The following is a 27,934-nucleotide window of genomic DNA, read 5'->3' on the forward strand; positions in this document are numbered from 1 at the left end:
AAGTTTTTTTGATCAGTTTTTTTATAATTTTGCTGTGGTGGCATGGAAGGTGATATCTGAACAGTAAGCCTGGTGTAAGTATTTATATGTGAATTGAAGGTTTGATGATACTCGTAACACAGAAGTGATTCTATAAGTTGGCACAATAAAGAAGTGCCTTAGGAAATCCTCACTGGTTTTCCTCCATCGTAATAATGTGCTCATTTCTTATTTCGTTTGTGTTCTAGGTGGGCTTTTTGTATGTTTGGATTCCTGTGTTTGGCTAATCGTGCAAGCTGAAACTCTGCTTCTTTGTAGAAAATTTCATTACTGTAGTTTGCAGTTTCAAATTAATGGTAATAGAATTTTGCTGTTCATCTTCAAGAAAACAGAAATAGTTGTCTGGTCTCTCTCAATTTGAAAACACATACAGTGGTACACAGTGTCTCTTTCTTCTTTCTTTATTCAGTTGGTCTCAACTTGATACAGTTCTGTTTATTTTGTCCACTTCTCACACTTATTTCTTGGTGTCATTCCCAAATATGTAGGCCTACATCTCTTCTTGATAATATGTTAACCTATCAAAACATTTGTGCACTTGAGAAAAAAGTGTTAGAATGTTGAGGCACCAAGAAATAGTACTGTTGTGCAGTGTAGTTCTGTGTTGAATACAGACAAAATTTGGTCACTAGTGGAGATCAGCTGGTGATTTAATACAGTTTAGTAGATTTGATGTAAACCGAACACCTGGTTCAAAACAGTTTTATAGTGGGCTTTAAGTGGTACAATTGGATTGCTTGGAGAAAGTTTATCATTATAAGAAAAGCATTATTTATAGAGTTTGGATTCCATACTTAAGGCTTAGAATTTGGAATTATTGAATAAATAATGATTTTAAATTAAAAAGTATTACCTATGTGGTTTCTTTCCATGATTACAGATAGTTTTACCCTTGGACTAGGAGAGACAACTAGTATTTCGGCAGAGCTTGAACAGAGGGATCAGTTATTTCACAAAAACCCAAGGTTATCTATATTACTAAATCCCAGTCCTGGAACCTGGTACCACTTACAGGTTGCATATTCAACAGCTCCCCAGGGGCAAAAAATTTGATTTTTTTTATATTTTGTGTAATTATTGACAGAATTAAAAAATATATAAAGTGCAGTAACAATCTACTCATTAACAGGTATTGTCTTACATTAAAAGTTTAACACAATAAGACAAGCTGCTTGAAGGTCTCTCGGGCATGCAGCCAGGTTGACTGGTCATTGTAGAACGAATTTTCGACGGCGTAACATGCCATCATCATCTACGAACACACAATAAGAAAAGTATTACAGTTAGAAACTGTGTGTGTCTTGAGGCACGTAACTGACGGGGCACACATAACATTGACTAAATTAGTCCAAAATTTTAGAATACGAGAACAGTAAACTCCCATTATCTGAATAACGTTTATCCGTAATCCGTTTTATTTGAACAGATTTTTCAGATTTTTGCGGCTCGCATTGCTATTCTCTGACGAATTGCGCAGCTACGCTTTTGGCTAGCTAGACTGACATTTGACAAGTTTAAATGTCTGCATCTGGAGCCATGCATTTGCTGGTGTTTTTTGACAATCTACTGCTAATCAGTGCACTGGCGCATGTCAAAAGTCAGTGTCGTCAATTCGTGCATGTGTAGGTTGAAGTTTCAGCATGTTTATTGTTCGTATTATGTAGTTTCATGTCATTGCTATCTATTGAAACTCCTTGTTAGTACAGTATGTTCAGTATTGCTCTATGCAGCGTGACTTGGCCCTGTTGAAATCGAGAATAAGAGTGTGGCGCCGAACACTTTCCACCTGTTGTCGGTACATCAGAGAAAGCTGAGCACTTAACAATTTAACAGTGAACATACAACCCACTGTTGTGTTATGACATGGGTTTGTTTAGGACAGGGGAGAGGGGATAGATGTATGGAATGTTTTCATTCGATGGCTGCCACAGCCAGGTTTCAAAAGTCTAAAGCTTTGTCTAGTGCATCTCAAGTGTTGTCAAGTCGTGCATCTGTGTGTTTTCGATTTAACATTTTGTGCTTGCTCTACATGCTTTAAAATGTCCTGAGATAAAAGTGACCAAAAACAAAAAAAGAATTAGTAAAATGTCAGTAAACAAACGCTGAAAGTGACTATAGGCGCGTAACAAAAAAAGAATGTGATCTCGTTGGAACAAAAGCTTCGTGTTTTGCAGAGAATAGGTGCTGCTGAGCCACTCGCAAAAGTTGCTGTGGGTTTGAACATTGATAGGTGTACGGTTACTGATTGATTGGAAGACAAATCGATCAGAAAAAAAATTTTGTTTCATACAAGCATCAGGCAATGCAATGAAATCTCAGAAAACAATGAGAAAAGGTGTACATCTTCAGTTAGAAAGAGGTCTTACTTTTGTGGCAAGAACAACCAAGAGCCAAAGGTGTGCCAGTTTCAGGTTCTCTACTTCATGAAAAAGTGAAGACTTTATGAGCTGATTGAAGGAAAGGAGCAAGACTTCCTCCGGAGTCATGGCTAGCTGGATCGGTTCAAGAAGCTGCATGGCATTCATGAAATTGCCATCAGTGGTGAATCATTATCTGGGGATGAAGCCGCTATCACTGATTTTAAGAAGAAACAGCACACAATCATAGACAAAGGAGATTATACTGGCGATCAGCTTTACAACTGTGATGAAAGTGGGTTGAATTACAAAATGTTGCCAACAAAAAACAGCATCCGGGTGTAAAAAAAAGCCAAGAAAGAGTTACTGTCCTTGCATGCAGCAATGCCACTGGCAATCGTAAACTGCGCCATACTTTAATTCGCAAATCCAAAAAACCAATGCATTTAGACGGTGACCAGCTGATAAACCTTTGCCAGTGTGGTACACGAATCATTCTAAGGCATGGATAAATGGTGCCATCTTCAAACAGTGGTTCCAGCTGTAGAAAAATACGTAGAGGAAAATGGACTTCCTCGAAAAGTGCTACTTCTTGTTGACAACGCTCCTTCTCACCCAGATGATCTACAAGAAGGGGATATCAAAGTTGTGTTTCTCCCACGAAACGTCACGTCTCCATGTCAACTGATGGACCAAGGTGTTCTTGAGGAAATGAAAACACATCACAGACGCAAGCTGCTGGAATACTTAATCAGTGTGATTGATGCTGAAGATCATCTTTTGCAAGCTCTTAAAAAAATTAATGTTTTAAGTGTCATTCATTGGACTGCTGAAGCTTGGAATCTAATTTCTCCAATTTCTCTCGTTAGGTCTTGGAAAAAACACTTAGATCATAAGGCAGTTCATCAGTGGTTGGAAGGAGGCAGCACCGGAACTCAAGCTGACGTGCCAGAAACAGTTGAATATGACATAATTTTGATGAATTTACTGGAAAGCTGCCGGGTTGTGAAGACGCGAACTTCGAAGACATTGAAGAGTGGATGGAAAACTACTTTTTGATTTGACTGAGGAAGAAATCATCCAAATTGTGATCAATCAGAAAGCATTGGAAGAATATGTATGATGACAAAGCAGAGAAAAAAGATTCCTCAGACAGTTGATTATGAAGTGATCCAAACTGCCCTGGAGTACATCAGCCAACAGGAGGAGGCAACTTATCACGAAATTGTTTGTTTCCAACATTTAAGATATATAGGTGCAACAAAAGTTTCTCGAGCCAAAAAAAAGGAAAAAACCCTTAGACTTTTTTACCAAACAATAAATTCTAATGAAGTGTCCTAGAACGTCAACATCCATAAGTTAAAAGTGTTTTTTTACTTTAAAGTTTCTCCAGACAAACTTTTCATTCTTGGGAGTAATCTATAGATTTGTTTCATAATTTTGTCCAGTAGTTTATTTTCTATTCAAAAGAGTAGGTAATAAAATAAAGACTCCTGTTTTTTCCTGCTGCCAAATAAGGCTGAATTTTTTCCTGTAAGAATGCAAAATAAACAGGCTTTGTTATTCAGCATTTAAAAACTTGAAGTTTTCAATCATACTTTGGCACCTTTTTAACACAAGACAATTTTTTTCAGTCAAGAACATGCAGGCTTATTCACAACCATATCAATAATGTGCTACATACTGTACATAAGTTTTACTATCATATTATGCGATATTGACACAATTTGGGGTGTTTCATGCGTGAGAACAGGGGGCTTCAGTTAACCCAAAACTTCTATTATCCAAACCGTCCGCCACCCCAATCATTTTGGATAAACGGGAGTTTACTGTACTGTACTTTACACATAATTTCATACCTTTGCAAAACTTTCACCCACCACCACCACCACCGCCAACACCCAAAACACACACACACACACACACACACACACACACACACACACACACACACACACAGAGAGAGAGAGAGAGAGAGAGAGAGAGAGAGAGAGAGAGAGAGAGGGGGGGGGGGGGATGGTTGCTTACTGCATCTTCACTGTTCACACAGTCAAACTTCAGCAGTCGGCAAGATATTTCAATTTAGTGTTTATTAACTACTGACTCTATTCACAATACAATTTGCAGATAACACAGATTGAACCTGCAAAATTATATCATTGTATGACCCATATTTCAGGAGCTATGATGTCATAAACAGTTGAGATGCATGAAAAACTAGCTATCGCATAAAACGTGCTGCAAATTTCCCAGATTATATTCATCCAGTGCTTCATAATGGGAGCACTTTAGTGACTTTCAGTAAGCTTTATGCGTAATTTGAAAGCATTCCTAAACCTTTTCTTGCTTATATGCTTAAAGTCCACTATTTAACACATTAACTCATTTGTAAAGCAGACAGACATTTGAAACTCTTTAATATATGGGAGTTCAATTCTTTAAAGAATCAGGAATTTAGTGGTGGGCTTTGTTTGTGATATACTGGTAGCTGTTACGTTATATCCTCGTCTGATGAAAGAATGCTACGGACCTCATGTGCCTGCTTGGGTATAAATGTATTCATGGTTACACTGCACTGACAATAGTTTCTTTGTCCAGCTTGAAGCCAATCTCTTTGTGCTTTTGTGTGGATTTGACATAGAGTGTACTTGTATGAAAAAGTGCACAAATATTGCTTAATGAACAGTCCTTAACACCAGTTTTTTGGAGACACTGATTAACAGAAGCTCAGAGACAAGGAGCACCATCAACTTGAAATTCCTCTACATAAAGAAAAATAATTTTGAAATAAGGCTGAAGAAAATTTCTTCTTTTTGATTTGAAGTCCATTGCTTAGATTTCTTCATTTACACTAAGAGCTGCTCCATTATGCTATGGGCCCAGCCGGTTTACTGCAGTATGGACTGTTTCCTACTTTTCATGCAATTTTTGTAGCTGATTAGTGTTCTCTATAAAGTACCTAATTTTCCTTCAACTTGGTCTGAAAGCACAAAAGCAATCTCTTCTGTTACGTATGTATTGTTAATCACTGCTAGCTTAATAGATATCTGCATCTAAACTCTACACATGACCATACAGTATGTGGCGGAGGGAACTTGGGATGCTACTTGTCACTCCCCACTTTCCTGTCAAAGACTTTAGTGCCATTTAGGAAGTAAGATTGTTGGAGAGCCTCAATGGGAGCTCAAATCTCTCTAATTTTACTCTTGTGGCGCATTTGCAAGATACATGTAGGAGTAAGCAAAATGTTAGTTAACTCTTCACATAATTTTAACTTAAACCAGAACTTGATGCACATTGCTTTTCTTGTATCATTCAACCCTGGAGACGAACGGACTTATATGTGGTGCTTCCACACTTATTAAATGGAGCCGTGACAAAATGCACTACTGTTCAATGGACTTCAAAATATATTATTACAGCAGCCCGTCACATCTGAGATTGAGTGCCACAGAAAATGCACTTTTCTCTCTATTCTTCACTTCCAGTATTGCATTGAGAACATGGTTGGAATATTTATCTTTTTAGCAACTATGGTAAGATCATGAATTCCATCAGGATTCATTACATCTCTGATCAGTTAATTGATGCTGTGTGGTGTGCAGATCTTGCTCGCAGTATGCAACTACTTGCTACTAGCACATTTCACATGTTACTCATTATTATAGCAATTAACTTTTTACTACAGGCTGGATTCTGTTACATAATAGGGTTCCTGTTGCGGTTATTATGAAATTAATTGCATGTGGTCTGTAAGTTGCCAGCCATTCACAATCAACGCTATCGTGATCCAAAGCTGTGCTGCGATGATCCTGTACCTTTGTCAGGACAGCCTAATCTGTGCTGCAGCCCCCCCCCCCCCCCTCCTCCACCCCCATGCCTGTAAAACTAAATTTCTGAATTTTTCTATTTAGATTAAATTATTTTTATAATTGAAAAATATTATTTAATTGAACTGTATTTAGGTAACATATTGCATAAATAAATTGGTTTTATTATGATGTATAATATAGAAATAAATAAGAATCCTACTAGGCAGTGTCCTCTGCACAACATGGCAGAGATAAAGTTTACTAAAAAACCTTTAGCAGTTCCCAGCACATAAATTCACCAATAGGAAAGGGACCAGATTCATTGTGTTGTCAACAAAAGATTTTTAAAATCACATTGTCCTCCCTTAGGGAACATTTTTAAAAGCAAAAGACCTGTAGCTAACCCATAGGCTTGCTAGTGAGTGTCAAATCCATCATGTTGCTGTCACATGCCATTCTCAGAAAGAAGTTCATGATGTTCAAATCCACAGAGGTGCAAATGTCGACTCGGATCTCTATCTTGTTCACATCAAACTTCAATGTATCCTAAAAGAGCACAGTGCAGTGGTACACACCTTGAGAAAATTGGCTCAGAGATCCGAAAAAAAGGAATGGGAAAAAAGACAGTCATTTGGAATCAGTTCCACCCCGACATTATACTGAAAGCCAGAAAGGTGACCCACAAAGGAACATGGAACAAACTCGCTAGGGCTAAGCATGTGAAGACACCTTAGAACAACAAAAGAGAGCCTTCCAGAAATATAACCATTGGGACTAAACAACAATTTTTTGAGATCAGAAAGCAGGTGGCAGCATTAATCAGACAGACAAAGAGTAGACACATGAGAGATCAATTATTGAAAATAACTTCAGGAAACATGACACACATGACTTTTACACAGTGTGCATCACATCACAGAATCGGTTTCAGAAATCATGACAGTAAACTCACTCCCTACTACTGTAGGGAGCAACTTCGATACTCCTCTGAGCTTCATAATTGCCAGAACAACTTTCCAACACACACACACACACACACACACACACACACACACACACACACACACACACACAGAGAGAGAGAGAGAGAGAGAGAGAGAGAGAGAGAGAGAGAGAGAGAGAGAGAGAGAGTCTTCCAGCAGAGATGAAAGCTGAAAACATATCTTGAGAATCAAAAACAGCAGCACATCTATGGAAGAGGCATCATTGCAGAGTTATTAAAGCACCTAGAGATAAACACACAAACACAAATCACCACAGATACTTGGCACACACAAAAACTGCCAGAAGATTGGAAGTACACATTCATCAACTCTCTACACAGGACAGGACAGACCTAAATAACTACAGAGGGATCCCTGTTCAAGTCACATGAGATTCTCAGCATGTTTACTTAAAAGAAGACAAGCACAGTGTGAACGTAATATCAGTGAATACGAAGTTAGTTTTTTACTAGGCTGCTCATGTGTAGAACACATCGTTCACCTAAAAACAATACTGAAATAATCAGGTGACCTGTAACAAAATACAAATTGTTGGGTAGAATGAGGTTCCAAAAAAATGATTTACCAAATGACCTGAAGAAAGAAAAATAGCCTATGGAGAGAGAATGAGAACCATATTGGGGATAAGAAAAACTAGCCTGAATGTACTGCGTGATCCAAGAGGGTCCACACACACTATTATTATTAATAATAATAGACAGATTGTGTTTGTTCTTCATTAATTATCAGCAGTGAATACATTACTAATTAAAAGTGGAAGAAAAAGGGCCTAACTAAGAGCTGAGACAACATCCCTTTCAAGAATTATGTTTGCATTCTTCATTGAATTTCTTTGTTTTAAGCATAGAAAGCTCACTGCCATTGTGTGGTGTCCTATGGAGAAGGTGTTACTTTAATAGTTGATTTCACACCAGTTACTGTAGGTCCTGGCAAAATCTATTTCTCTCTGCTATATTTGCCATGAAAATCAGCTGCACATTTTTCAAGATAAGGCAGAGAGCTTTTCTGTAATGTGTTTGCTGATGGGAAATTAGTCAGATGAAATGTTTTGATATATGTAAGTGGTTTCCCATAGCATTTCTTATTCTGTTGAATACTTTAAAGCTCTCTAGCTGAAACAGTCTCGGTCAGTGCTCAATTGGCAAAAATTGTATGCCCTCAGTCAAGTAGCACATTGGCTTCAGCATCATCTTACCAACACAATGCTGCAGCGAATTATCACCAAGAACTTTCATTTTTGAATGTGAACATGCTGTGTAGACAGCAGCTGTGTGAACCAGTCACACTGTTGCCACGTAAGCGTAATTGCCGATAGACAGCTGTTCGGTAGTAGCTTCGTTCATCATTCCAGGACACATCAGGCTTCTGGATTGCAGCAAGTAAACCTATTATAAAAACATTAAAAATCGTGCCCATTCCAGTTAAACAGTTTAATATAGTGTTTTTTTATGTCTCTAGTCATTAGCTGCCAACTTTCTAAACCTCCATTTCGAGAATTTTAGATCAGAACTTCATATTGCTCATATTAGTTTTGATGGGTGGGAGGCAGTCCCCGCCCCCTGGGCTGTGTAAAGTGCCACAAGCACCTCTCTTTAATTGTATTAGGCTATCCCTTGGAGTCCAGTGACTCATCTTCATAGTCCGTTCAGCTTCAAATATCTAGTTTCATCCAAGATTTTTCTGGGATGCCACTGAGGTGGTTCCATGAGCAGTTGTTATGCTGTTCCCCTGTATTAAGAACAACCGTCCTCATTTGCTTATTGTTTCGTGGGTGCATTTTCCTTTCTTCTACTTAGTTACTGCATTACAAAAGACAATTTTAATGTTCACTCTGGATAACATCCGTTGTCCATTGCTTTCAACCCTGTGTCTGCAAGTACTGAAATAGACATGACAGCAGCAGTATTAAACAGGTAATAAAATGCACACGTGTTACTTTAGTACATTTGGCAGTATGATTTTTGCATGTCACATTTCATACAATTTCTAATGTAGTGTTTGATGTTTTTCTTAACAGAAGATTACTTCTCAACAGGTTGGCAAGTGTAGCTGCAAAAGATGTTCTTGCCAGTTTGATTACGTTTCTTGTATGAAATTAATTTTTGGAAATTAAACTGTGATCATATTTTATGTGCAGTATATTTTAAAGAAGGAATATGAATTTTTTCTGCAAGTCATTGTCATTTGGCATCTGTGACTAAATCAGTTGATGAGCAGAATATAAAACAAAGCCTGTGGGGATTATTTTGGTTGGACTTCATTTGAATTGGAGAAATGTTAAATGTGCAGATTTTTGAAGCCCGAGAGTATTTTCAGAAATATCTGTCTGATAATGAAGCAGCGAGATTAATTGGAATAATGTAGAACTGAAGTAAAAATTCAATCAGCTGGCTGTGAAGTGAATGTGAAGAATTTGTATGCTTCTCAGACAGTTTCAATTTATCATTTTCATCCAGTATTTTATTTATGTTGGGTGAAACATCGGCATCTGTTACTAATGATTTGAATAAATCACAGCTCCAATTGCAGAAATACATTTATGCAGAGTTTACAGTTTTAATTTTGTATTGTCTTCTCCATGCACTTGCAGATACTCACTCCACTATGATTTTTTTTTTTTTTTTTTTTTTTTTAATATAAATTGTGTCATGCAAGAACAGCAGTTACATAAATATACAATTTTTATTTGGTGTTTACATGTCATTCACTATCATTGCAAGCGAGTTGAGAGGCTTCCTTGCTCTAAAGAACTCTTTTCGTGACTATTGCTGCTGACATTGGTTAGATTGGAGGGTTGGTTCCAGGTAATTTAAGTTATATATATTAAAATCATACATAATAATCTTGTTTGTTTTTGTTGTGTATAATCACAGGCAGAACGTAGTACAACAGGTTCCGGTATGCATGTTACGTGTGCCACTTTCAATCATGATGGTACTGAGCTGTTGGCTTCGTACAATGATGAAGATATCTATCTTTTTGACACTCGTTCTACGACAGGAACAGAATTTATCCATAAGTATGAAGGTCACAGGAACAATGCTACTGGTGAGTACTCCAAACATAATAAAAAAAGGTAAAGTAGTTAAAATGAAGCTTTGGCTACTGAGACTTTGTACAGATTTATTTTGAAGAATTCCCTAGGGTAGGGCTTAGCAAACAGCGATTTTGTTCAAATAGGCTAGAGATTTCCTGATAAGCATGCAGTGCTTGATACGGTATTGGCTTTGCTCGAACAGTCACGTGATATTTGACTGGCGGTGCTAGTGTAAGGGCGAGTCACCCTGAACTAGCCACTACAACTATTTAATACTCGGATTTAAAATTGAAAGTTTTATAAAACACAGGAAGAAATAGCATTAAATTCTATCAACTTACAAACTTAAGTTGTATTCAAACAGATTTGCAATGAAAGTTGTCATGGTATCCAGTACCACATATGTAGTCCTACATTTGTACTGTTTTGTAAGTAAGGGTGACATTCAAAGGCGAAAATCTTGTCCTTCAAAAACCATTACTTGATTCTGAACCCAAGTCAAAATTTTATTTGGTTATGAGAAATTAATGATTTTCCAAGTGGGTTGCAAATGAGAAATTCGGTCACTTTTTGTGTATTAGAATACTGGGGAAAATGTCACCAGCTTTTAATCACCTTTAGAACAAGATGGTGACTTTCAGATGAAACAAGAAAGAAAATTAATCCAGAATTAAATACCTAAAAAATGAAATAAACCACTTTAAGCTGACTGCAATTGTTATTGCAAGAATAAATTAAAATGGAAAACCTGTTGTGGGGAGAGTACCACCAGATGTCAAGAGATCACAGGAGGAGTGAAAGTTTGAGAATTGGACTGAATCATGTTTGTCATCTTTAAATTATGTGTTAGTAGCTGTTGGTGCATATGACCTGCATCGTAGAAGGTATTACAGTCTGTGTTCTCTATTGCTCAAGTGCAGCAGTACAGAAGGGTCGGAGGGGGCAACAGTTGCACTGCCTTGGCTGAGAACTACACTCAGTGCTTGAAGGGGAGTGCTGAGCAGGCAGCAAATTTCATCCTGCTACCAGCCGCAGGAACTTACAATGTGTTCTATGGCTTTTTATGGACCGTGTTCAAACTGCAGTACGCCCAATTCTATTTGTACTTGGAATCAAACTGACTTTAAAATTCGACAAATACTCAACAATTGCATGCATTTCTGTGGGAGATGCTTAAGCCTAGATTGGGGCCAGTGATGTACTTAATTACTTCATACAGCAATGTTGTCTATGCTCACCATGAGGTATGACGAGAATGATAGGGGGTGTGTCAAGTGATTGTTCTACACAGCCAATGAGAGTGTGGCAGGTAGACAATATGTTTGGAAGCAAGATATTTCACAACACTCTCAAGTCAGTGTAGAAGCAAAATCTGTCGTGTGTTCAGAAAAAAAGCTGTGTTCTCAGGTCCCACCTTAGCCACAACCTCAGAAATCATGACATATTTGGAAGAAATACTAAATATTTGTGACAATATAGATATATGTTTCACAGATGTCCTTTAGGATGATAAGTGATGATTAAAAATAGTGATACTACATACGACAGTAAACAAAAAGCCAGTGATGATAAAAATTAATGTAGACCATTTCTTTTTGCCTGTTTTATTTCCCCTTGTATTATCAAAATGTAGACAGTGAATAAATGGCCTAGGTTTAGAATAGATGCATTGTTAACTTTGTAGGCAGATACTTTACATTAACAAAAGTTTGTAATTTTAATAAGTCAGAATATACTAAAAAATTAACAAAAGGGAGCCTTTCTATATTTGGGCATGTCTTATATTCGGGTAAATACAGTACTTTCTCTGTAGTGTGTTTAAAAAGTAAGGGCTGCTCATTCATTAAAAATTATATATTTTAGAAAAAGCTTTTATTTCCTATAAACCTACCTCAGTTTTCAAGATAATCACTGTTCACTTCTCAGTGCTATCCTTTGTCTTGCCTACCTGGAACTTCTCTGCCCGAGAACTGAACCAGTTGACAGTGGTGGTCTAGAGTTCTTAGTTGTCTCCCAAAAGTTCTCCACTCAGTTGTCGTTTCAAGTGCAGGAAGACTTAATAGTTGCTCGCTGCAAACTCAGGACTATAGGGCAGGTGCTTAAAAAGTTCTCCGTGGAAATGCAGGATCCTTTGATGGGCAACAGTGTATAGATATACATTGTAACAGCGGAGGATTATCTTGGAAGTTTGTTTCCAGTATCGTCAGTTTTCAATGACACACCTCAGTTTGGCGAGAGTTATTCCACTACACTTCAGCTGTAGTCATTGGGCCATATTCTTTGAAATCAACTGAAATAATACCCTTTCATCCCTAAAAATGGAAGGCATTAATTTTTACTCTAGTGAGGAGACGGCTTGAATTTTATTTTGGTATTTGTGAAGCTGAAATGTGCTACAGTTGAACTGACTGTTATGATTCTGCATTGGTGTACATAATATCTGTGGCTTGAGGCTCTCAACAATATGGGAAACAAATCATCTCTCCAGCTTGTCAGTAGCGATCCAAAAGTGCTTGTCTGAATAAAATTCTTTGCTGTTTGAGTGGTCAGTATGTATTTTCAGTATACACTTCGCACACATTTTGCAATAACTGAGCTTTCCTGTGACAGTGTTGAAAGCAATGGTGTGTCAAAGATAACGAAATTCATTGACTAATCTTCGGTTATTGGTAAGATCGTGGGTTCTGGTTTGTGTAGGATTCGAAAGTCTGGATACAGGGCCTCACATTCTATTCTTCATCATGCACATTTGTACAAGCATTTTAGAATCTAGATACCTGTCCTTCACTCATTACTGTACCCCCACAAGATAGCTCCTGACGAGTTTGTAGCTGTAGATCTCTCGCGTACAAAAGTCAAACAACAGCAAGCAGTTATCAACCAGGAGGAACAATGATTCTCAAAGCCATTGTTGTTTGTTTAGTTTCTGACAGTGATTCGGATTTCCCCTCCCAGTCCACATATCAATATGGGAGACATGTCAGAGATACTTGGGCTTCATATTCCAGCCACAGCTTGCTCTCACGATGAGTACTGCTGCAGCCATGACATCGCTTGGAGCTGTCTGCTGATGATGTGAGATTGCCTGTAAATAAAGCAGCCCATACTTACCGGCCTGTCTTGCACTAGTCATTGAAGCCCTTAGCATGAGCCATTGACTAATAAAGTTTTGAGCTTGCCCATGCTAAGTTTTTGAGTGCTCCCTGGACTGTTTATATATGCTTAAGACCACTTTGCCGTGCTCTGGTCTTGGTTTTAGTTAGCTACCTTGCTTCGTGGACACGGCCATCATTGACCTTGGGAAGTGCCCGTTTGTTCTATCGGTATCTGCTTTACTGCCAGTGGGAGTGATCATATTATCAACACAAAATCAGCAGCAGTTGGCAGTTGCAGCTGCCTTGCCTCATTTTCCACCATTAGCTTGCTTTGATGAGGCAAATACTAGTTGGGAGGTCTATTTACATTCTTTTGTTCTTCATTGCCAGACTAGTCAAATAACTGACACAGAGTGTTAGAGTATGCTCTTAGTGTCTTCTAGTAATAAATTGTACAAAGTGGTGCAGAAACTACGCCCATTCTTGAACCTCCAGTAGTTTGAATTTTCCTGATGATTGTGATTTGCTGACTGACTACACAGTCACCATACCCATGCAGCTGCAACTAGGCACAGGTTTAATCAATGTGTTAAGCTAAATAAGCACATCTACACAGCATCGGCTGTCAAGTTGCAAGGACTAGCGTGCAAGTGTATTTTTTTCTGTAAATAGTGTGACACTTCATATGTTAACTCATTAATTCATTTCTCCTTGTAGAGTAGTTGATGCTAAGCCTTTAGATTCACCAGATTCAAGCCTGAGTGATGTGCTTAAATTGCCAAAGCACAGCGAAGTAATTGCATCAGTGCAAGCCATGTTTCACAATACTTACGGTGTTGATATTGTTAGTATAATAGTAGTTGCTATTGTGCTCTACAATAAATTGATGACTTCAGATCAGTGCTGTCATTACATTTACTGAGCGTCTATTCATCCGGTACTCCAGCAACAGAGGATGTGGTCGTTAGTTCACTAGTTAAAAATCCTGTGCCCTCATCATTGGTAGACATTCGAAACAGAAGCACTTTGTTTGCAGTCAGTGTGTCTGTGAGAGAACCGAGGCTGATGCAACAATTTTCTTTTCTTCATTGTTGAATTGTCTCAAAAACGTTCATGCCATCAAATTGTGGCCTACAGAATCAGTGAGCTTGCTGCCCTTTCAATGACTATCTGCTTTACCTGCCACAAACAGGGGCATCTCACAAGTGTATGCCTTGACTCTCGTGCGATGATGGTGACAGTGAATGTCAGCGCACTGCACGCATTCTTGCCAGTGCTTGTAACAGCAGCAGATGGGGTGCAGCTGCTCATGTTGCAGCTGGACATAGCGGGAACAGTGGCAGATTGCATGTTGTACACTGGTGTGGATGTGTGTCTGATTTACGTGGACATGTACCGGCGTATTGTGTGTGTGCAGATGTATCACCCTAAGCACTAATGGTGTTGTACAGTGGCCAGTTGATCTCATTGCAGTGTCAGATCATAGTCCAACCCATGTATAAAAATGTAGACCATTCCTGGATGACAGGTAACATTTTTTGGCTTACAGTTTTTAGTTTCCAAATTCAGGACCAAGTTAATCACATTTCAACTGTAATATCATTAACAGAACTTAATATTCCATGCATGCAGTGTAAGCAATTGTTTGAACATACTTTAGGTGTGCACCATGTTTCCATTCCCACATATCGTTAAAGCAATCGGCAGTGCCTAAAGCCATCAGCACATCGACTGTGTAATCAAGTGTGTGAGTAAGAGCATGGAAAAAGCACATTGGGGAGTCTTTCCGAATGTGTAGAGCAATATCAAGCATGGCAAATATTCTGGACATCTACTTCAATGTAGAACAGTGAGATGGAAGAATGCAACCAGCATCACATGCACATCATCCGTTTTCATACAGTGTCTGGAGATGCCATATTGGCTTTCAGTTGATGTCCTTATTTTGTGAGTTTTGTTATAACTTACGTCCTGTGAATACATGCTGTTTCAGAGCACTAGCAAATTTATCTCTTTAAAACTTGTCATTTATTGGTATAATTTGCTGTGATAAAATGTCGGGGAACTTCATATTGGTGGTTAACATATCAACAAAAATAATAAATTTATGGAAACACATTATAATTAAATAGACAAATCCACTCACCATGCGGTGGCAGGAAAACACACATAAAAAGGCAGTACGTTTGCAAGCTTTTATAGCCAGTGGCTTCTTTTCTGGCAGAAGGGTTGAAGGGGAAGGAAGAGGGGTGAAGGAAAAGGGCGGGTGAGGTTTAGAAAAGGGGATGGAACTCAGAAAAGTCGCCCAGAACCCTGGGTCAGGGGAGACTTACTGGATGGGATGAGAAGGAAAGACTGATTGTTAGAGACTGCAACAGGGATACGGAAACCTGAGAGCTTACTGCTAAAACATTGTGCACGAGTTAATAAGAGAAAGAAGCTAAGTGCATTGTATGCAATAAAGGTTGGAGTGGGATGGCGAAAAATACACAGTCAGAAAATGAAAGATGTAGAGAACTAAAATGGGTGAAGAAAGGAATAGTTACTGTGAAGAAATGCTGAGGCAAAATAAATTAATGTAAATTAAGACCAGGTAGATGGCAAAGATATCATCAATGTGCCATATGGACTGGTGGTGAGACCAACCTTTTAAAATTCCTTGGATTGCTAAATCCATTCTCATAATTAAATTTCACAGGGTTCTATTCCAAATTCCATGCCACTTACCTTGATGTTAATCTCATCCTCACTGAAGGCCAGCTACACATTTCTTTCCACATTAAACCTACTAACAAACAAACAACAGTGCCTAAATTTTGACAGTTTCCATCTTTTCCATGTCATATGTTCCCTCCCATACAACCTTGGTATTTGAGGCAAACTTATTTGTTCAGATCCAGACTCCTTACAGCACTACACCACCATTTTCACCTCAGTCTTCACTGGACATAATTACCTCTCCCGCCTACCGTATTTACTCGAATCTAAGCCGCACTTTTTTTCCGGTTTTTGTAATCCAAAAAACCGCCTGCGGCTTAGAATCGAGTGCAAAGCAAGCGGAAGTTCTGAAAAATGTTGATAGGTGCCGCCACAACTAACTTCTGCCGTCGAATATATGTAGCGCTACACAGGCATCCTTTGTACTTGTAGGCACAAAGATAAATACTGGCACCAAAACCTCTGCGTCAGTAAATAAAATTAAAAAAAAAAAATTCGAAGACAAGCTTTTTTTCTCCGCCCGAGTTTCGACCACTGCTTTTTCATACATAATCCAACGAAGTAAATACAAATTCCGTATTGTTCATCTTCGAATTTCAGTGTACTACGAAAATCCGACCGGTAATACTGGGATTTTTGTCAATATGGCCAACTCTACGTTCTGAATTTTTTCCTACCTGTGAGAAGAGATGGTTGCTAATAGGAACCTGATGAAATGTGAATCACGTGCAGTATTCTCTTCACCATAAGAATAATACGAATATAAACATTTTGCCATGTATTCTTTCGTGTTTGCTTCTATCTCATTTATATCCTGTCTGCCAAATAAACTACGAAACTAGAGTGAGACAACAGCAAACGCGGAAGAATATACGTATCGTGTCATGTTTATATTCGTATTACTCTTAGGCCTAATAGTGATACTGTCAGAAATGAAGCACGGCAACTGACTAGATTTTTAAATCTAAGATGACTAATTTCTGTGCAGAATTTGATGTACTAAAGAAGCGGCCGCAATGATTTTCAAACGGAGAAAAATTTTCGCCAAACTCTCGTTCAGAACATGTTCTATCATACGCAGTCTATTATTTGGTTCTTGTTGATCATTATCAAAGAAAGCAGCAGTCTAAGTAACAACAAATAGCAGTCTCTTGCCATTGTTTCGCTAATGAGACGATTCCTCTCCTTTTTAAATTGTAGGCGAGAGTAGTGCGCACAAAAGCAAGCCATGCCGCGAGCAGCGACAAGCCGTAAACACGCACTATCAGAATGCGACAAACGATGCATGACACAGTATAGTAATGCATTTTCAGCTTCGAGTGACTGACGTAAACACCTATAACATAGAAAACGGCACTTATCAGATCAAAGCGAAATAAGCAATCGATTCAAACCAGACGAAGCACGTGAAAAAGGAAGGGTATCCGTATAAATACGGACGGAGCGCCTGACTCATAGCAACGGCTACCTGGTAAAGCTTAACTGCTAAGCTTTCGACTCGAACCAAATTACTGTAGCTGTCTCGTCATTCATTCGACCTAAATTGTGTCTCATATTACAATGGGCCAACTTTGTTTCAATTTGGAGGTGCGGCCTAAAACTTTTCTCTCCCCTTGAATTTCGAGTCTCAAATTTCAGGTGCGGCTTAGATTTGGGAATTTTTTTTTCCTTTATTTAGAGTCTCATTTTTCAGGTGCGGCTTAGATTCGAGTGCGGCTTAGATTCGAGTAAATACGGTAGTTCAAAAGCAGATTTCCTGGACCACCTCCCCCTTGTGGGTCCAAAGGTTAGAATAGGCCTGAGGTATCCTTGCCTGTTGTAAGAGGCAACTAAATGGAGTCTCTCACTTTTTGGCCCTGTAAGTTCAGGCCCCATTTTATGGTTTGTCCTGCCACATTCCAAATTCTACGGAAGTGCAGGCCATATGGGGAAGGACACCTTACATGGTGCGTTGGTTATCCATAGTGCCCCTAGATTCGAACTCCTGAACCTCGTGTCATGGCTTTGCATCTCCACCTGCAATTCAACTATTGAGGCGAGGACACTTTCCGGGGTAAGTCATCTTCTTCCGTCGTCTCCTGCCCTCTTTCACCCCCATGACAATATTGGATTTCTCAGTATGGTAGCCAGTCCGTTGTGGTGGATTCGCCATGTACCCATTTAGTGGTAGCCCCCCTGACAACACAGGGATCGTACTGCTGATGCCTGATCTGTAAACTCCCCACATATGCCAAGGAGTAGATGCCTGTCTTCCTGGGGCATCATGACTCCCAGCATCGGCCATCATGCCAGGTGGCCTTTGCTGTGGCTGGGTGGCACCTGTCGGGGTGCTTTAAGTGCTGGAAGTTTAGGCACATGTCTTCCCGTGCACTTCCAGCGCCACATGTCGAAACTGCGGACGTCCACTGCATCCATATACTCCATGTGTGCCTCCTCCCATTTGTATCAACTGCAGAGAGCAGCACTCCCCCTGCTTACTAGACTGCACAGTACTCCAAAATGGGTAGAAAATCATGGAGTAAAAGACCCTGGACCGGTTGACTTACCAAGAGGCTAAATGTAAATTTGACCGATTACACCTGTTCAGTTGACGTACACATACACAGCAGCTATGTTACCATCGCCATCACAATTACCAGTCGTACCACACACTATGCCACAAATAGTAGGCCCTCCGGGCCTCCAGGATACATCCACCGCCATGGTGGTAGGAGGAAAAAATCTCCTTCTGTTGCTCCCAAGGTACCTACTTTGGGAGCAAGCCCCCCCGCACCCACCCACCCACCCAGAGCAGGGACATCGGTCCCATTCCCCAGCTGGAGAAGAAACTGCCTCCTCCAGATCCTCTCATGCGGAAGGGATCCCTTGGGACCCTCTCTCCCAAGGTCTCTACTAATGCCACAGTGGAGCCAAAAGCTGCTGGATGAAGAGCTTCACGGTCTTATCCCGTGCCTGAAGCTACTTCAGAGAAGTCCTCCCAGTAAGCCCCTAAAGAGAAGTGAGAGGGCAAGCAAACAAAGTAGTCCGCTAAGAAAAAGGATCCTCCGGTGGCCCCAACACCACCACTCCCTATCAATTCTGCACCTGCGGATGAGGTGGAGATCTCAGTGTCAGCTGAGGACCTGGATCTCACTGATGCCTCATTCACTATAGGAATGGATACTGGGAAGCTTTCACCTCTGCTATCATAGTTGAAACTTCCCCACATGATACCATTGATGTGGTTGTTGAGTAGGTCACTAGAATTCTCATTTCTGCAGCGGGAAACACGATCCCTTGTTCATTAGGGTGCTCCCGGCGAAAGTAAGTACCTTGGTGGTCTCTGGAAATCGCTTAGGCCATTAAAGAGTGTTGGCTCTGTGCTGTTTTCACGAGCTTATTAAAAGACGGAAACAGGAATGTTGGGAGAGGTACGTCTCAACCATTGGCTGCCGTACGTCACTTTCCCAAGTCTGGATGAAGATCAGACGTGTTTGTTGGTACCAGACTCCGACGGGTGTTACTGGCATTAACATCAGTGGCATGTTATCTACCGACGCAAATGCAATTGCCAAGCACTTTGCTGAGCACTATGCTTGAGCCTCTGTGTCGAAGAATTATCCCCCAGCATTTCGCACCCTCAAATGGCGGATGGAAAGGAAAGCCCTGTCGTTCACTGAAGTCACATTGAGCCCTATAATGCTCGATTTACAGAGTGGAAGCTTCTCTGTATCCTTGCACATTGCCCCAGTACAGCTCCTGGGGCAGATTGGATCCACAGTCTGATGATCAAACATATCTTGTCCAACTACAAGCGACATCTCCTCGTCATCTTCAACCAGATCTGGTGCGATGGCGTCTTTCCATCGCAGTGGCAGGAGAGCACCATCATTCCAGTGCTCAAACCCAGTAAAAACCCACTTGATGTGGATAGCTGTTAGCCCATCAACGTCAACAATGTTGTTTGTAAGCTGTTAGAACGTATGGTAAGTCGGCAGTTGGGTAGGCTCCTGAGTCATGTGGCTTACTGGCTCCATGCCAGGGTGGTATCCGCCCGAGTCACTCTACCACTGATAATCTAGGTTCCTTAGAGTCTGCCATCTGAAGACTTCTCCAGACTTCAACACCTGGTTGCCGTCTTTTGATTTACAAAAAGCTTGCGACACGACCTGGCGACATCATGTCCTTGTCGCATTATATGAGTGGGGTCTCCGGGGCCCACTCTCGATTTTTATCCAGAATTTCCTGTCACTTTGTTCTTTCCATGTCCAAGTTGGTGCCTCCCATAGCTCCCCCCCCCCCCCCCTCCCCCCATATCCAGAAGAATGGGATCCCACAGGGCTGTGTGTTGAGTGTGTCTCTATTTTTAGTGGCCATTAACAGCCTAGCAGCAGCTGTTGGGCCATCCGTCTCACCTTCTCTGTATGCAGACGACTTCTGCATTTTGTACTGCTCCACCTGTACTGGTGTTGCTGAACGGCACCTACAGGGAGCCATCCACAAGGCAGTCATGGGCTCTAGCCCACGGCTTCCAGTTTGCATCCGCGAAGTCATGTGTCGTGCACTTCTGTCGGCATCGTACCATTCGTCCAGAACCAGAACTTTACCTTAATGACGATTGACTCACTGTAGTCGAGACATATCAATTCTTAGGACTGGTTTTTGATGCCCGATTGACTTGGCTTCCTCATCTTCGTCAGCTGAAGTGGAAGTGCTGGCAGCACCTCAGTGCCCTCCGCTGCCTGAGCAATATCAACTAGGGTGCAGATTGCTCTACGCTGCTGCAGCTCTGCAGAGCCCTTGTTCAATCCCACCTTGGCTATGGGAGTCTGGTTTATGGTTTGGCGGCACCCTCAGTGTTGCATTTACTTGACCCAGTGCACCACTATGGCGATCAACTGGTAACGAGAGCTTTTAGGAGAAGTCTGGTGACCAGTATCCTGGTGGAGTTCAGAGTTCCTCCATTGAAGGTTAGGTGTGCACAACTGCGTTATGATGCACACATTTGTAGTTCTCCTGTGCATCCGAATTACCGTCTCCTTTTCCCATCCATGGTGGTTGATCTCCCGCATGGGAGGTCCAGGTTAGGTCTTACACTTACGATCCCTTCTGTCTAAAGTGGAGTCCTTGCCTTTACCACCTCTCCTCGAGATCCATTCACATACACCTCCATGGTGTACACCTAGGCCGAAGCTTCGCCTGGACCTTTTATATGGCCCTAAGGACTCAGTTAACCCCAGGGCTCTCCGCCGTCACTTCCTCTTGATTCTTGACGTGTACTGGGACCATGAAGTGGCTTACACCAACAGCTCGATGGCTGATGGTCACATTGGCTTCGCGTGTGTTCATGGAGGACATATTGAACAGCACTCCTTGCCAGATGGCTGCAGTGTTTTCACTGCAGAGCTGGCGGCCATTGCTCATGCTTTTGAGCACATCCCCTCATGCCCTGGCGAGTCGTTTCTTCTGTGTACTGACTCCTCGAGCAGCCAACAAGCTATTAACCAGTGCTACCCCAGCCGTCCTTTGGTATAGACCATCCAGGAGTCCCTGGAACGGTCCAGCGGTCCAGTCATTCCGTGGTGTTTGTGTGGACTCCAGGCCATGTCAGAATCCCAAAAAATGTACTTGCCAACAGGCTACACGGAAACTGCTACTGGAGATCAGCATCCCTGTAACTGACCTGTAGTCATTATTATATGGCATAATCTCAGTAACCCCCCCCCCCCTATGAACCATGGACCTTGCCGTTGGTGGGGAGGCTTGCGTGCCTCAGCGATACAGATAGCCGTACCATAGGTACAACCACAACGGATGGGTATCTGCTGAGAGGCCAGACAAACGTGTGGTTCCTGAAGAGGGGCAGCAGCCTTTTCAGTAGTTGCAAGGGCAACAGTCTGGTTGATTGACTGATCTGGCCTTGTAACAATAACCAAAACGGCCTTGCTGTGCTGGTACTGCGAACGGCTGAAAGCAAGGGGAAACTACGGCCGTAATTTTTCCCGAGGGCATGCAGCTTTACTGTATGATTAAATGATGATGGCGTCCTCTTGGGTAAAATATTCCGGAGGTAAAATAGTCCCCCATACGGATCTCCGGGCGGGGACTACTCAAGAGGACGTCGTTATCAGGAGAAAGAAAACTGGCGTTCTACGGATCGGAGCGTGGAATGTCAGATCCCTTAATCGGGCAGGTAGGTTAGAAAATTTAAAAAGGGAAATGGATAGGTTAAAGTTAGATATAGTGGGAATTAGTGAAGTTCGGTGGCAGGAAGAACAAGACTTCTGGTCAGGTGACTACAGGGTTATAAACACAGTCAAATAGGGGTAATGCAGGAGTAGGTTTAATAATGAATAGGAAAATAGGAATGCGGGTAAGCTACTACAAACAGCATAGTGAACGCATTATTGTGGCCAAGATAGATACAAAGCCCACACCTACTACAGTAGTACAAGTTTATATGCCAACTAGCTCTGCAGATGATGAAGAAATTGATGAAATGTATTATGAGTTAAAAGAAATTATTCAGGTAGTGAAGGGAGGCGAAAATTTAATAGTCATGGGTGACTGGAATTTGAGAGTAGGAAAAGGGAGAGAAGGAAACATAGTAGATGAATACGGATTGGGGGTAAGAAATGAAAGAGGAAGCCGTCTGGTAGAATTTTGCACAGAGCATAACTTAATCATAGCTAACACTTGGTTCAAGAATCATAAAAGAAGGTTGTATACATGGAAGAACCCTGGAGATACTAGAAGGTATCAGATAAATTATATATATAATGGTAAGACAGAGATTTAGGAACTGGGTTTTAAATTGTAAGGCATTTCCAGGGGCAGATGTGGACTCTGACCACAATCTATAGGTTATGAACTGTAGATTAAAACTGAAGAAACTGCAAAAAGGTAGGAATTTAAGGAGATGGGACCTGGATAAACTGACTAAACCAGAGGTTGTACAGAGTTTCAGGGAGAGCATAAGGGAACAATTGACAGGAATAGGGGAAAGAAGTACAGTAGAAGAAGAATGGGTAGCTCTGAGGGATGAAGTAGTGCAGGCAGCAGAGGATCAAGTAGGTAAAAAGACGAGGGCTAGTAGAAATCCTTGGGTAACAGAAGAAATATTGAATTTAATTGATGAAAGGAGAAAATATAAAAATGCAGTAAATGAAGCAGGCAAAAAGGAATACAAACGTCTCAAAAATGAGATCGACAGGAAGTGCAAAATGGCTAAGCAGGGATGGCTAGAGGACAAATGTAAGGATGTAGAGGCTTATCTCACTAGGGGGAAGATACATACTGCCTACAGGAAAATTAAAGAGACTTTTGGAGATAAGAGAACCACTTGTATAAACATCAAGAGCTCAGATGGAAACCCAGTTCTAAGCAAAGAAGGGAAAGCAGAAAGGTGGAAGGAGTATATAGAGGGTCTATACAAGGGCGATGTACTTGAGGACAATATTATGGAAATGGAAGAGGAGGTAGATGAAGATGAAATGGGAGATACAATACTGCGTGAAGAGTTTGACAGAGCACTGAAAGACCTAAGTCGAAACAAGGCCCCCGGAGTAGACAACATTCCATTGGAACTACTGACGGCCTTGGGAGAGCCAGTCCTGACAAAACTCTACCATCTGGTGAGCAAGATGTGTGAAACAGGCGAAATACCCTCAGACTTCAAGAAGAATATAATAATTCCAATCCCAAAGAAAGCAGGTGTTGACAGATGTGAAAATTACCGAACTATCAGTTTAATAAGTCACAGCTGCAAAATACTAATGCGAATTCTTTACAGAAGAATGGAAACATTGGTAGAAGCCGACCTCGGGGAAGATCAGTTTGGATTCCGTAGAAATGTTGGAACACGTGAGCCAATACTGACCTTACGACTTATCTTAGAAGAAAGATCAAGGAAAGGCAAACCTACGTTTCTAGCATTTGTAGACTTAAAGAAAGTTTTTGACAATGTTGACCGGAATACTCTCTTTCAAATTCTAAAGGTGGCAGGGGTAAAATACAGGGAGCGAAAGGCTATTTACAATTTGTACAGAAACCAGATGGCAGATGGCAGTTATAAGAGTCGAGGGGCACGAAAGGGAAGCAGTGGTTGGGAAGGGAGTGAGACAGGGTTGTAGCCTCTCCCCGATGTTATTCAATCTGTATATTGAGCAAGCAGTAAATGAAATAAAAGAAAAATTTGGTGTAGGTATTAAAATCCATGGAGAAGAAATAAAAACGTTTGAGTTTTGCTGATGACGTTGTAATTCTGTCAGAGACAGCAAAGGACTTGGAAGAGCAGTTGAACGGAATGGACAGTGTCTTGAAAGGAGGATGTAAGATGAACATCAACAACAGCAAAACGAGGATAATGGAATGTAGTCGAATTAAATCAGGTGATGCTGAGGGAATTAGATTAGGAAATGAGACACTTAAAGTAGTAAATGAGTTTTGCTATTTTGGGAGCAAAATAACTGATGATGGTCGAAGTACAGAGGATATAAAATGTAGACTGGCAATGGCAAGGAAAGCGTTTCTGAAGAAGAGAAATTTGTTAACATCAAATATAGATTTAAATGTCAGGAAGTCATTTCTGAAAGTATTTGTATGGAGTGTAGCCATGTATGGAAGTGAAACGTGGATGGTAAATAGTTTGGACAAGAAGAGTATAGAAGCTTTCGAAATGTGTTGCTACAGAAGAATGCTGAAGATTAGATGGGTAGATCGCATAACTAATGAGGAGGTATTGAATAGAATTGGGGAGAACAGGAGTTTGTGGTACAACTTGACAAGAAGAAGAGACCGGTTGATAGGACATGTGCTGAGGCATCAGGGGATCACAAATTTATTATTGCAGGGCAGTGTGGAGGGTAAAAATCGTAGAGGCAGACCAAGAGATGAATACACTAAGCAGATTCAGAAGGATGTAGGTTGCAGTAAGTACTGGGAGATGAAGAAGCTTGCACAGGATAGAGTAGCATGGAGAGCTGCATCAAACCAGTCTCAGGACTGAAGACCACAACAACAACAACAACAGCTGATGTTGGGGAGAAACATGATCCAGATTTATTACAGTTTCTGTAGAGTGCATGTGTTTATATAAAGTGAGGAAATATCATTTGAATGTTATATCGTATTTAAAAATGTGTAACATTTTGGTACTGATGTGTTAAATATAAGTAAAACCGTCTATAACTCTCAGTGATTCACTGTGCATCATCTTATTGGATATGGTACAATCCTTGCCTTCCTCAGATCCCTTGAAATGATGTATTGGACAAGTTACTGGGTGACCTACAATTTAATGTGAACTCTGAGCTGCTGAAAGCATGATTAACTAGAAATAGATATCCTCGGTACTCAAGTCACGTCATGTACAACTACGAGGATACTCTGCAAATCACATTTAAGTACCTGGCAGAGGTTCATCGAACCACCTTCACAGTAATTCTGTTATTCCAATCTTGTATAGTTCGGGGAAAATTGAACACCTATATCTTTCTGTTTGAGGTCTGATTGCCCTTATTTTATTATGATGATCATTTCTCCCTATGTAGACAGGCATCAACCAAATATTTTCGCATTCAGAGGAGAAAATTGGTGATAGAAATTTCATGGGAGGTTTCTGCCACAGCAAGAAATGCCTTTGTTTCCTTCCAATAAAATGCAGTCTTTGGTTAGCCTTCCACACATTTTCTGTGTGTTCTTTCCAATTTAAGTTGCTCGCAATTGTAATTCCTAGGTATATAGTTGCATTTACGTCCTTTAAATTTGACTGATTTATCGTGTAACCTAATTTTAACGGATTCCTTTTAGCACTTACATAGATGACCTCACATTTTACATTATTTAGGATCAATTGCCAATTTTCACACCATTCAAATTTCTTTTATAAATCATTTTGCAATTTGTTTTGATCTTCTGATGACTTTACTAGTTGATAAACAACAGCATAATCTGCAAACAACCTAAGGCGGCTGCTCAGATTGTCTCCTAAATCATTTGTACAGATATGGAACAGCAAAGGGTTTATAACACTTCCTTGGGGAATGCCAGAAATCACATCTGTTTTCTCAATGACTTTGTCAGTTACTACGATCTGTGACCCCTCTCACAGGAAATCACAAATCCAGTCACGTAACTGAGACAGTATTCCATAAGCACACAGTTTCACTACAAGCTGCTTGTGTCGTACAGTGTCAGAAGACTTCCGTAAAACCAGAAATGTGGAATCAATTTGAAATCCCTTGTCAATAGGGCTCAGCACTTCGTGCAAATAAAGATCTATTTATGTTTCACAAGAATGATGGTTTCTAAATTCATGTGACTGTGTCAATAGACTGTTCTCTTCAAGGTAATTCATAATATTCCAGATTCCTGCTGCATATCAACATTAATGGCATGAGCCTGTTATTTGGTGGTTAACTCCTACCTTTTTTGAATATTGGTGTGTCCTGTGCAACTTTCAACTCTCTGGGTGTGGATCTTTTGTTGAGTGAGCGGTTGTATATGCTTGTGAAGTTTGGAGCTATTGTATCAGCATACTCTGATGAGAGGAACCTAGCTGGTATATACAATTTGGATTGGAAGACTTGCTTTTGTTAAGTGATTGAAGTTGCTTCACTACTCTGAGGATATCTACCTCCGCATTACTCATGTTTGGAAGGAGTGGAGATTGTCTCTCAGGAAGGTATCAAATGAATTGTTATCTGCTTTTTTGAATAGGTATATTTTTTATTTATTTTTGGAGGATTTGGGGGTTACAGTATTCAGTCTCGTTAAGACAACCCTGTGGTCATTAAACCCTGATCCGCTTTGTTGCTAAGAGGTCAAGTGTGTTTTCACAACTGTTTACTGTTTGTGTGGGCTCATGAACTAACTGCTTGAAATAATTTTCAGAAAACACATTTAGCATAATTTCGGATGATGTTTTATGCGTACCTCCAGGTTTTAACATGTATTTTTGCCAACATATGGAGGGTAAAATAATGTTACCACTAACGATAATTGAATGAGTTGGGTATGTGTTTGAAATTAAACTCAAGTTTTGTTTTTTAACCTTTCAGCAACTGTGTCATCTGAATTGGGAAGTCTGTAAAAGGAGCCAGTTATTATTTTATTCCGGTTGCCAAGAGTGACCTCTGCCTATACTGACTCACAGGAACTATCTACTTCAATTTTGCGACAAAATAATCTACTTTTAACAGCAACAAACACACCACCGCCTGCTGTGTTTAGCCTAAAAAATAACAACTGGCTCCTTTTACAGACTTCCCAATTCAGATGACACAGTTGCTGAAAGGTTTAAAAAAAAAAATACACTTGAGTTTAATTTCTAACACATACCCAACTCATTCAATTATCGTCAGTGGTAACATTATTTTACCCTCCATATGTTGGCGAAAATACATGTTAAAACCTGGAGGTACGCATAAAACATCATCCGAAATTATGCTAAATGTGTTTTCTGAAAATTATTTCAAGCAGTTAGTTCATGAGCCCACACGAACAGTAAACAGTTGTGAAAACACACTTGACCTCTTAGCAACAAAGCGGATCAGGGTTTAATGACCACAGGGTTGTCTTAACGAGACTGAATACTGTAACCCCCAAATCCTCCAAAAATAAATGAAAAATATACCTATTCAAAAAAGGAGATAACAATTCATTTGATACCTTCCTGAGAGACAATCTCCACTCCTTCCAAACAAGAGTAATGCAGATGTAGATATCCTCAGAGTAGTGAAGCAACTTCAGTCACTTAACAAAAGCGCAACACTGTTAGATTTTTTGTAAAAATTTTGGCTGAACTTATCTCCGGCTTTAGCCAGATTTCAGTGTCTATAACGATTTGAGCATCGCTACTTTCTATTAGCCCTTGGAGCTCTGGTACTTTCCC

The 27,934-nt window shown here is 40.4% G+C and overlaps 1 protein-coding gene across 3 annotated transcripts in view; it reads left to right on the plus strand.

Moving 5' to 3' along the window:
* LOC126092014 (DDB1- and CUL4-associated factor 8-like) overlaps nucleotides 1-27,934 on the plus strand; it is a 138,333-nt gene that overhangs the window by 65,389 nt on the left and 45,010 nt on the right. For all 3 annotated transcript variants that reach the window (XM_049907394.1, XM_049907395.1, XM_049907396.1), the window contains one exon: nucleotides 10,086-10,260. In XM_049907394.1, the coding sequence (XP_049763351.1) occupies nucleotides 10,086-10,260 (175 nt within the window). The remainder of the gene's footprint in view (nucleotides 1-10,085; nucleotides 10,261-27,934) is intronic.

This window comes from Schistocerca cancellata, chromosome 7, assembly GCF_023864275.1.
Source record: "Schistocerca cancellata isolate TAMUIC-IGC-003103 chromosome 7, iqSchCanc2.1, whole genome shotgun sequence".
Classification (NCBI taxonomy): Eukaryota; Metazoa; Arthropoda; class Insecta; order Orthoptera; family Acrididae; genus Schistocerca; species Schistocerca cancellata.